This window comes from Triturus cristatus, chromosome 7 (genome assembly GCF_964204655.1).
Source record: "Triturus cristatus chromosome 7, aTriCri1.1, whole genome shotgun sequence".
Classification (NCBI taxonomy): Eukaryota; Metazoa; Chordata; class Amphibia; order Caudata; family Salamandridae; genus Triturus; species Triturus cristatus.
Window position 1 is genome coordinate 1,740,599,132 of NC_140590.1, and position 12,152 is coordinate 1,740,611,283.

The 12,152-nt window shown below is 45.5% G+C and overlaps 1 protein-coding gene across 2 annotated transcripts in view; it reads left to right on the forward strand.

Annotated features, from left to right (window-relative positions):
• LOC146812969 (C-type lectin domain family 2 member B-like) overlaps nt 1-12,152 on the forward strand; it is a 75,782-nt gene that overhangs the window by 21,563 nt on the left and 42,067 nt on the right. For both annotated transcript variants that reach the window (XM_085619996.1, XM_085619997.1), the window contains exon 2: nt 5,044-5,136. In XM_085619996.1, the coding sequence (XP_085476122.1) occupies nt 5,044-5,136 (93 nt within the window). The remainder of the gene's footprint in view (nt 1-5,043; nt 5,137-12,152) is intronic.

Sequence of the window (12,152 nt, forward strand, 5' to 3'; positions counted from 1 at the left end):
ATTACTTTTCATCCTGCCAAAATATTGTATCCAGAATATGGATAATCACCAAATTATGGTGGAAGTAAGGTGCGTATATTTATGTTCTTAACTCCACATCTATTTATATTAATTATCTCTATCTGTTACATATCTCTTAAAGGTACATAGACATGGGGCTAAGATTAGTAAACCTATACATGCCTATGTAAAAGAAACATAATTATATGATGAAGTAGGTGTCAATGCCAGTGATGGTATTTTGTCACTCAATATTGTATCTGGGTGGTGGTATTGTGAGTATATCTCATGTAGTCACAAATGTGACAATGATCAAAGTCGTTAGTAGTTTGGGACTATTTTCATCTATCAGAAGTATCTCTCATTACCCCCAGCGCCCCTCCCTCCCGCCCTCACTTGCTTCGATTCATAGATTAGGAGGCAGTATTGCCTCCATAAACACTACACCCCCAAAGTTTGCATAAAGCCCCTCCATCCCAGTACTTCTTTGTGTTTTTTTTTTTGGTAGTTTTCTAACAGACCACCATTCCTCCTGGCAGAATCAATGCCATGTCATTGTTTTTCCTTCATTTTAGGATTCGTCTCCTGTTGTGTTCTGTGGGATAGCATGACGCTGGAGCAAGCTGCTGTAAAACACCTGCGGCCATAATATGAAAGTGCCCGGGGGGGTGGGGGGGCCCAAAAGGCATTTGTGGCCGCTTTGTGCACCCCAGGGGAATTTTGGTATTACAGAAGGGGCCGCAGATGCTTGTACATTCCCTTCTGTAATACCAATAGCTCTGGCGCACTTAAATCTGTCTTCAGAGGGCGTTCCCTCCTTTGCATGGGGGCGTGCCACATGCAAATGAGGGAATCCCTGTGCCCCTGCACATGTGCCGTATTACAGATGCAAGCGCAGAGGCAAAGAAGCTCTCAGGAGGTGCACTGACAGTGCACCACCTAAAAGGTGCACTGCTAGTGTGCCCCCTGACACCAGCCCTCTGGATGGCGGAAAGAGGGTCCTATGGGCCCGCCTAGACATTCCCTTGCAGGCGGGTGCAGTCACTGACTGCAGCCGCCTGCAAGAGTATCTCCAATCCCCTTTTAAAGTGCAGGTGGGTGCTGCCTGCACTGTGAAAACGGAGCGGATTTCAAGCAGCTACTCCATTTTTGACGAATGCGCTGCCCTGGGGGCAGCACATTGATGGTAATATGGTACATTTTCCTTGTTTGCCCTAAAAAAAAGTCCTGCCTGAGGTGCCAAGGTGGACCGCTCCCCCCCAACACCGTGCATAGCTATGCCACTGAGCTGTCGGAAGCCATCCAGAGGTTTGCAGACTATAGTGACATGTTGGTGGCTTTGGAGTTGCACCCGAAAATATTGACTGACATTCCTCTGATGTGATCAAAATGACATCCATGACATCAGGGGCAGTGGTGTCAGTGCAAAGGAGTTTGTGGATGTGTGAATAGGAAACTGATGTGACCGAGAAGACTGCCACCCTAAAATATCCTTTTGTTGGCAAGATGTTTCGTTCTCCGCTAGATGGCAAAAGGTATAATAGATCGTAAGAGTGTGCTGCCCTTTAAGGGGAAATCATGTTTCTCCCCATAAGAAGTCCTGGTCTTTTTCCGCTGGTTAATCTCCTAAGAGGGAGTAAAAGTCCTGTTCAGATATGAAGAGAAAGTACCAGCCAAGGAAGTCTTGTTCGAAAAGAGAGTTTTCCCAAGCAGCTGTTGTCCAAGGATAATAAGTCATCCTGAGAACAATGAAGCCCTAGTGGGATTGAGAATTTAGTTGTTTCTTTCAGTGTTGGAAAGTACAATATCTGTCGCATGGGTGCTAGATGGCCTCAGACATGGTTCTACAATAGTTTGTAGAATCTCCACCAGACCAGGCTTGATTGTGATGCCCAATGCCAAAAGATCCCATAAAGCGTTTTTCTTTTCTGGAGGGCATTCAAGCATTGATCAACAAAGCAGCCATAATCCCTGTCCCTATAGAGAAGGAGGTCAGGAAGTTTATTCAGTTTTTTTTTTCTAATCCGAAAGGTTTTAGGTGCTATCAGACTTGTTCTAAACCTCAAGTGACTAACTTCGTGGATAACAACTATGCACTCTGTATGGTCAACACAGTCTGTCATCCCTCAGGTAAACAAACAACATTTTTCAAATAGCTATCGATTTGCAAGATGATTATCTGCACATTTCTATCAAAACTCATCAAGGGTTCCTCCGATTTTCTGTAGACAATCAGCACTTTCAAGTCGGTGTTCTACCCTTTGGTTTAAAATCCTCACCGAGGGTATTCACGAACGTGCTCGCTCCGTTAGTTGTGGTTTTACATCAGTAGGGAGTGTCCGTACATCCTTATCTGGATGATTGCTTGTGCAGGAAGCATCAATGTTTCTGGTGGCCTGTCAGATGGCAAAAGTCCTCTGAGTCTTGCAAGAGCATGGATTTCTAGTGAGTCGGGGGAAGTCAAACGTATCCACTTCACAAGACATCTGCTTTATAGGAGCAAGATTTCATTCTGCATTGGGCATTTCCTCTGTTCCAATAACAAGGATTCAAAAGATTCTTTCCCACGTTCAGGATTTGGCATCATTAAGAACTCCAAGACTGGAATTCTGGATGAAGTTACAGGGCGATTTGACAATCCCAGTATTTTAGTCCCTTGGGCAAGGTTTATTTGCAACAGCTGATGAAGTTCATCTTGCTGCGCTGGACGACTCCTCTGGATCTCAACAAACCGATTCAAATGAGACAGTAAATGGGGTTGGAGCTGGTTTGGTGGATGGTCAACAGCAATCTGTGCAAGGGCATGCCTCTTTCTACTCCTCCTCATCCTCCTCCTCCACCCACGATAATCACCACAGACACAAGCATGTCAGGTTGGGGAGCATGTTTTGGTCCTCAACAAATCACAGGCTCCTGGTCTCTAGCCCAGCATCAGAGATTCTCAAACTGTAGGGAGGTGGAGCCAGCAGACATGGAGGATGAAGTCTCGGGCATTGGACATGATATTGCACAAGATATTCAAGTTAGTTCAACTATCGGTCTTCTGCCTGACAGCCATTCACATTCAGGGAACCGACAATATGCAGGCAGATTTCTTGAGTCTGGAGATTCCCTTATAACTTCAAGTAACTATTCACCCACCATATCCAGTCAGTTGGTGGACAAATAGGGGATGCACACTCTGGATCTGTTTTCTTCAGAGAGAAATGCAAAAGTCCATAGATTTTCTTCCAGGAGGGTGGAGAGCAAAGCAGAGCAGTAGATGTCCTATCGTGCAGTTGGCCTACAGGGCTTCTTTATTCCTTTTCCCCAATCTGATAATTTCTGGTGCGATTGAGGAGAAAAAGGCCCCAGGTTGTGCATGACCCTACTCTAATCGGTTTCCTCTGCTGAGGAGTCTGATGGTAACCGATGAGTGGAGAATCTTATCAACCCGTCTCCTCTCCTATTACCATCGGATCCTATGCTAGGCATTGGAGATACTTTAGCAGGTGGTGCAGCCCTAAGGCATTTGATGTCTCTCTGGCAGATCTGGATCCCATTTTGCAGTTTCTCAGGGAAGGTGCTTCAATGGAGTTGACCTGACCGCTCCCGTGGGCAGCAATATCTGCATTCAGAAGCTCTTGGGGGAACCTTCGAGATAAAGAAGGGCTGGTACTTGGCATCTTTAAAGTATTGGATAAGACATTTCTGACAACTCCAAGGGTTTTTTCCAGCATGGGACTTGGAGCTTGTGCTAAAACCATCATCTGACTCTTTTTTTTCTTTCTTTTTCGATCTGCTAGAAGACATGTATGTTTAGATGTTAGGGGAGGGCTCTCTTAGATTATTTACATAGAGTAGCTTTCATTAGACAGTGTGGATCTCTGTTTGTCAATGTTATACCCGTCAAAAGAGGAGATAAACCTTCTATGGTAACTCTTAGCTGTTGGATAATAACCTTGATGGCTTTGGTATATGGGGCAATCGGAGTGGTTCCTCCGATATGGATTCAGGGATGTTCCACTCAAAGCATGTCCACTTTGGCAGCTGAATTGCAGGGAGCCTCTATCCTTGAAAATTTGAGGGTGGCAACTTGGGCTTCGACATTGGTGAATCACTATCGTATAGACTATATGCTCTCTTTGGATGATGTGTTTGGTTCTAGGGTGTTAACTTCTATGATGCAATAGAAGACAATGAAACAATGATAATTCTTTATGATGCTATTTTTTGTTGTTGAATAAATGCTTGGGGTGGCGCGCATACTCCTCCAGTTGTCTGGTTGTTTTTTTATTGCTTGTTAAATCTCATACTGGAATGAATTTCAGTGAGGGGGGATGCTGTGGTAATGTATCCATCACTTACATGGTAATTGCATTACTCTTAGTCCTACTTCCTCGCTTTAATACATAGGTCCCTCCCACCCTCCCGATTTGTGTCAGGATAGCTGCAGCTTTGCTTGGGTTGTGTTGTGATGATGTAGCTTAGATGTGTGTGATGTGGCCTTGCTGTTTGTGTGCCATCTGAGGCACTGTACAGTAATGCCCTCATTACATTGTGAGGTCAGCATTTTCTAATGTGGAATCTTGGGGTTGGTGAGGTATGTGGGGTCAGTTGGGAGAACATGCAGTTTGTAGCCCAGATACCTTGTTAGGGTTTTAACCAAATAAAGAACTACTTCTACAAAGCAGTCGCCTCGAGAAGCATCTTTGCAGGTTGTGCTTGGTTACTGAACAGGAGGAGTAGTGGGAGGGAGGAGTTTCATGCAAACTTTGGGGGTATTGTATCTATGGCGGCAATCCTGCTGATACTGCAGTGAATTGAAGCCAGGGAGTAGAACTCTGAGTAATGCAATTACCAGGTAAGTCTTGGAAACATTACAGAAAAGGTTGGAGACTCCTGTTAAATCTATTCCCGATGAAGTATTCCTCCTTGATATTTTCATGGCATGCCCTACAAAATTCAGAAGCGCCCTCTTGCTGTGTAGGAGGCACAGACTTACTGTTAAACCTAACTGTGTATTTCATTGCACACTGCAGCATGACCTTTTTTATTCTTTAGGTTGCTGTGATTTCAGGACCCCAAACTTCAGACGGTGCATATTCCCGATTGTCCTGGTGATTGTAACCGCTGCCGTGACGTGGAGCATTGCAGGTGAGGTCACATCTCTTGTTTACATACCAGAGCTCGAACCTCCACTCGCTGCTATCGTAAACAGAAGACCCCTTGAGAGACCTAAGGTTGTGCACAGTTGTCCTCCCTGCTGAACAGACACTTCTGTGAGTAGTTGCACTCGTCAGTTTTAGGGTTGCCTCCCAGATGTTTTTTGTCACTGGCCTGTCCAATACTTATAGAAAGGGCAGTCAGATGTCACAGAAGAATGTACTAGAAACAGCATTTCTTATACTGTGATAGTAGCGAATGGTAGCAGTCCTTAGATGTGGCAGATACAGCAATCCGGAATGCGCTGAGCTCCAGCGTGTTGCTGTTATTCCCAGGAAAGAAAATGTGGCTCCAGATTCCATTCGTCACCAAATTTGAAGTTCAATCATAAAAGGAGAGCCAGTATTGTAATACATCTAAGAGATGCTTTTATTATAAGGGAGAAACTCCAGCCATAGCTGGAAATGGGGAATCCAAATCTCCACAGCTTCTCATTTAACTCCAAACATTCTTAATGGAACAAACCAGAACATAATAATACAGGTAAAACATGGAACAGGCCAAGGAGGTTTAGAAAGGAAATATAAAGATACCACATCTCCATTCAATATCTGCCTTATTATAGATCACCTGAAACTATACATCTGGAGACCTCCAGGCCGACACTCCTCATGTATAGTACAAGAACAAAACTGACCTCTCCATTTCCCCCCCCCCCCCCCCCTTAATGCACAGAACAGGGTAAGCACTGCTCTGAACTAACTCTCTAATTGTGTCTGCTCAATCATCAATTATACTCTGGGTCACTGGAATTATGCAATTGTGCACTTCATGTTGAAGGCGAGACTCTCTCAGGAACTGCACAATCACTTTGTCCCATAGCTTGAGCCAGTCCCACACCTCTTCTGCCCAGTCAAACAAGTGGCTCTTTCCCTGAGATATTACCTTTAGGTGAGCTGGGAAGAGCTGCATATATTGCAAACTCAGTGCTCTAAATTTCTGTTTCGTCCCCATGAATGATTTCCTTTGAGTTTGCTTTTTTCCTGGATTAAAGCCGGAAGGTGCAATGTTATGATGTCAGGCGTGCCCCTGTTCTGCCACCTTCAGGATACAATCGCTGTCTCTGTAATTTAGAACTCGGGTAATTAAAGCCCTCAGGGTTGACCCAAGCAGTGGTCTCACCGTCAATTCCCTAGGTGCACTTTCAACCCAGAAAATGTCTGACAATCCCAGAGGTTTCAGGAGCCCGCATATCCTCGCCTACAAGAAGTTCTCTGTGCTGAGTCCCTCAGCAGACACTGGGAAACCAATAAAACAAAGGTTATTGTGGCAGGAGTGGTTTTCAGCACCATCCCTCTGTCTTCCAAGATTTTTGCCATAGTGGTCATTTTCACCTTTTGTTCCTTCAGTACCTTCAGGTAAGTAACAAAGCCCTCTACCATGTCAATATATTCCACCACCTTTTCAAGTCAGTATGCAAGAGATTCACCTTCACAGAGACAGGATCTATCTTGGCCTCCAGAGTGGTCACGACCCATGAATTGTTACCAGAATTTCACCCTAGGTCTTTTTCTCCATTGTTCATCACGTTCTATGCATCACCGTGTTTCATTAAGCTCTAGGAGAGGGATGCAAGAGTTGTGTACTGTGAAATGGTGTTTACTGGGCCTTCACAGGCTTATCATTAACCATCTCGCCTCTTGTCATGGGGCAGACCTCCAAAGGCAAACTGCAGCTGTCTGTTGAAAGTGCCCAGTAGGAGGGGCCACCACCCCAGCAGCAGTCCCAGTCCACATCTACTGCCCCCTCAGCAACCTACAACATCCTCGTCTACAATCAGAGTGTAGCAGAATATGAGGAAAATCTCACAATCTTCTCCTCAATGTCTCAGTGCTGCAGGGCCCTTTCCCCACATCTCGCTGTGCTCCGCCTGATGCTTAATACCGCTGGTACAAGCCAGTGCAACTCATAGTCCGTTGAAGGTTCATCAGTCCACAGTCACCTTGGTCCACCTGACCCACCAGACCCCATGCTCTGGGCAGCACAAGCAGTCAGACTAGTAAATATGTGGGGGTATTGGCAGCCATAAATACCCAGAAGCAAGGGTTGGGTGCGCAGTTTCCGAGAAGAGGGCTACTTCTTTCCCCAGACCACAGGGGAACCAATCCAGAGCCCCTGACTCTCAGGCAGCCTCCACCATTGGTCCAAGGGAGGGCAGCTGGACTCTACTGGTAAAGCAGTAGAGTCCAGCAACCCTCCTTTGGACCCATGCCATCCACTCTAATTAGCCAAGGGGGAGTAGAGCACACCACATCAATCTGAGGCAGCTGCATGGGGTCAGTCCTCTCCTAAGGTGAGGCTACTAGCAATCTGTCCCTGTTGAACCTCCAAACAAAACTAGACCCTTGGACGAGTGTGTCCTCATGACAGGCCGTCAGCCATAGTGTATGGCCTCTGTAGCCCCAGACCCCATGGATCACAAGCAGTCCCAGCGGCACCACTAGGCATATGCCAGGTCACCGACACCTGGCATAGCTGATGATCAATCGTCATCTTCCCACACTCCTCTCCATCGAATGCTGAGTCCACGGGCTGACCACAGTCAGGTTTGCAAGGATCGAATCTGCAAAACTGGCAGATGTTGATGTCCTGATGTGGTCCTGAGGATGCTTTTGGGAGAAATTCGAGCAGTTTCTCAGGAGGTGTATATAGGATTAAGTGGAAGCAAGTGGGAATTCAATGCCTAAGCAGCCACCACGTTGGCCTCCACGCCCGACTGCAACCTTGAGTCACTGGGTTTGAATCTTTATTTCTTTCAGAAAGCAGGGGGTTTCTTTGCTGGGTCTTTTGGCTTAGTGGACTAATGCATCCACTGTAGGGGCCTTTGTTCAACCTCAGTCACATGTTCAAATCCTGGCGGGTCCACTCAGCTCTTCATCCTTCTGAGGTCGATAACATTAGTACCATTGAGTTGGGTAACAATAAGTATCTGTTATTCAGCACCAAGATGGCCTTGGCTGAACATGAGCTTTACAAATACACATTGTTATGTTTGCCTGAGGATATTCAGAGCCATTCCATTAGGGGAATTTCTTCTTCATGGGTGTCCATCAAGGGCTTCTTCCTTAAGGGCATTTGTGCTGGCTGTACCTGTGCAACTGCCCAAACTTTCATTTCTCACTACCGGCTACAAATAAGATAGGCATTTTCCTCTTCATTTGGTGCATCAACACTTTCTACAGTACATTGATTTGGTATCTGGTATTACTTGTTAAAAACAATACATTTCACAAGCACAGTGCATGCACTGTACAGGTGAAACATAGAAAGGGCATGCAAATACATAAGAGCAGGGTCATTGCTGATGTTGGTTGCAGGTGTTGTGAAGTGCCCTCTTGATGTAGCGTCATGGTAAGGGGTCAGTTAACTGACTGACAACCAACAAGCCTTGGTAGTGGTAAAAGTAATTAAAAGGAACTTGGAAGTCGTGTGGCCCAGAGGAGTGTAGTAGCTGCTTGTAACTTTGGTGAAAACTAGACTACAACTCCCAGAATCCACTCACCATTTACTTTTGGGTATTGCCTCTGAGGGCCCGATGGCCAGTGATTCTTTGGTTGCAGAGCGTCGTTTTACCTGCACTTTAAATGGGATTTGGTCCCACCAATCCAGGGGAGTTTGGAGGTGCTTCTGGATTCCACAGGGTTCCTCTGCCAGGAAGTGCCGAGTTTTGGCCAAGGACGAAAGGTGGTCATGCAGTTCCAAGCAGTTTTACCACAAGTATCCAATATTTCTCTTATGCTATGTTGCAGGGGCAAAGTCTTGTTGTTGGTAAAAACGGACTTCTCGGTGTCTTTCTTTGAAGTATCTTGATCAGAAATGAGGTCCTGGAGTCTGGGGGGGGTGGTCTCTTAAATTCTGGATTTAGGGCAGTTTGGGGTTTGGGAGCTATTAGCTAATGGGCAGCTAGTCCCTTACACCTAATCCGCCCCTGAGGTAACCACATCCGATGGTATAGGTCTGCTTTTCTACCCATAGCCTACTATTTCTGTCCTCCTAAATATTGCAGAAATCAACTTCAGGTATACAGATCAGGCTGCTCACCCTGGAGGTGTGGCCAACCTTCTTGAAGGTGTACACCTCATACATACAGAATTTCCTGCCTTGCCAGGGTCCAAGCGCACTCTGGCAAGGGGAGGGCTGTGCCGCCCTCTGGGGGACAGCCCAGATGGTGAACCCTGTGATACCACCTCTGATGTGTCACTTCACTAGCCTATTTGGGTGGAGGGGAGGTGTGACCTCCTTCTTTCCCAAGCCTTTGTTCTGACTCCTGGGAGTGTTCACACTGCCTGGCAGTAGGTCAGAAACCTGTCTTAGAAGCAGCTGGGGCGGGACAACTCAGGCATGCCAGCCAAAGCACTTTTCAATTAGGCATGGCCTCTGGAATTACGCAATTGTGCTTCTGCATCGATTTTCACATAATTATAGATTGGACGTATTTGCCACATCATTCATCGTCTGGAGCATAATCTACATATTTTAACCAAAGAAAAATGTTGTTTCTAGCTCAAACTGTTCAAAAGTTACTAAAAATTCAGCATAACGTGTTACCACACAGTAGAAGGTCTTTTGCAAAGGTTGACTGGTCACCTTTCTGTTGCTTATAGATATATTTGGGCGTTAAACCGGTACTAATGAAGTGCACCCAATGCCCAGACAGTGTTTACAAGTGTAAAAAGTACAAAATAATGAAGTCATACTATAAAACAATGTGGGGCATCACTCCACATAATTTGCCTTTTCTTGGCACCTAATTTATTCCAGCCTGCTGCATAATTCAGCCCTCTCCTGCCCCATATTTCCAGTGGTCTTCCAGATAGGGTATCCAGGTGGGTAACCACTAGGTAACCACCTGGTTGCATGTCAGCCATCCCTTGACACCAGATTCATGTCGGGGGAGAGGAGGCCTGTTTGACACCAAACTCAATCTATTTAGGTGGTACAATAATGGAGCTAGCAACCCAGGCGGCGGTGTAAGTCCGATGTTATCCTATGGACTGCCTATCAATTATAGTGTACATAAGGTAAAGCCACTATAGAAACCTTAGCTTGCACTTGCATGCCTATACTCTAAATATACTGTACCCCGCCTCTGGGCTCAAGAGACCTTCTCTAGCGGTGACTGACATATACCTAGAACACTGGTGTGACTTTGTCACACAGGGTGAGGACAAAGTCGAGACGGAGCAGTGAACACTGTTCCTGCAGTCTGCAATGGTAGGTCTGCTGTCAACTGTTTACATGGGCCACTCAGTGTGGCACAACCAGCGCTGCAGGCCCTGAGTACCCCTTTACCAGTAATTTACAAGGGGCGTATGGTCTCTGCCAATTGGGGATGCCAATTACACGTCACATTTACGGTCCATCATAAACTGTGAGGACGTGGCTAGTAACTACTTGTGGAACTGCATCTCCACTATTTGAGCATTGTACTAGCACTGACAGTATGCAGCAAACATTCCCCACAAATCAAAGACTGGAGCTTATACCCACATAAACAGCCAAAATACATTAACTGTACTTGTACTTACCAGTAATTAAAAGCTCCTATAAATAGTAAGGTGTGATCACAAAGTTTAAAAAAAAAAAAAAATGAAGAAATTCATTGAAATCTGTAATTTTGACTCATTATTATGAACCAGTTTGGCAAAACAAGCACAAATGATTAAAATAGCAAAGGTGTGTTTGCAAATTTATATGCTTAGACCATTCTCCTCTGCATTATGCTGGTCAGTTGAAGCATTTGCTTCTGACTTGAGCTCAACCATTATCAACAACCAGTGGAAATGCAGCTTCATGAAAAAAATTCAATACTTCTGTTGTTGATTTGTGAGGGACACCTAATGATGAATAGTGATACTGCTTCATGAAAGAATTTAAATTCTTTTGCAATGTACTTGTGAGTGATGCCTAGTAAGGACCAGTGAAACTGTAGCTTCATATAATAATTTCAATGATTTTGCATCTGACTTAATAGGGACGCCTAATAATGTCTAGTGGGACTTCGGCTTTGTGTAAGAATTTGAAAGCTTTTACATTTGAATAGAAAGAGGCACCTGTTAGCGACTTGTTGAACTGCAGTCTCATGATATAATTTCAATACTTTTGTATTCCACCTTGAGGGACCCCTAGTAATGACTAGCGGAACTGTGGTCTTGGGTAAGACTTTCAGTAATTTTGCATTTGACTGGGGTGGACGGAGTTCACAGAGTTGTACTCCGCGTGGAATTCCGCATTGTTTAAAAAAAAAAAAAAACTCGGTGAAATTCCGCAGAGTTCTGCTATGCTCGCCTGAAGCTGAAAGATGGCTGCGCTTGCCAAACAATATCAATTAAAGTCTGTAGAAAAGAGGCGTGCACAAAGCGTGCACTGTACAGCTGCAACAGTATGTATCTCCCTCAGAACTCCGATCGGTTATATATCCAGCCCGTCTCCACCACCTCACACCACCGCCATACTCCCAATCCATTCCACTCCTTGAGCCCCTCACCTTGGAGACCATAGTCTTCGTTCTCACTCCCTCTCTGCAGTGCACAGCTTGCGTGGTACCTGAACTTCAGGCCACCATGACTAGATCAGTCGGCTCGCCCGCCAGGATAATTCTCCCGTCTGGAACCGGAAGGAGGTAATGGTAGTTTTTGTTAGTACTAGGTTGCGTCAGTTAGGCCGTAAACAGTAAAGCCACCTGTGTTGAGGTGGTAATGGTAGGTTGATTGGTAAACTGCGCCCACTCGGGCCTATGGAGTGTTTTTTGCTAACCTCCGAGCTCTAGCGGAGTGTGGACTTGGCAAAGGTCAGTGTTCCGTGGACGGAGCAGTGTTTGCCGCCCAGCCTTACATTTGACTTGTGAGGGACACCTAGTAATGGCTTTCGGAATTGCTCGTTCATTAATGAATATCAGTGCATTTGCATTTGACTTGGGGGGGGATCCCTAATAATTAGTGGAACTG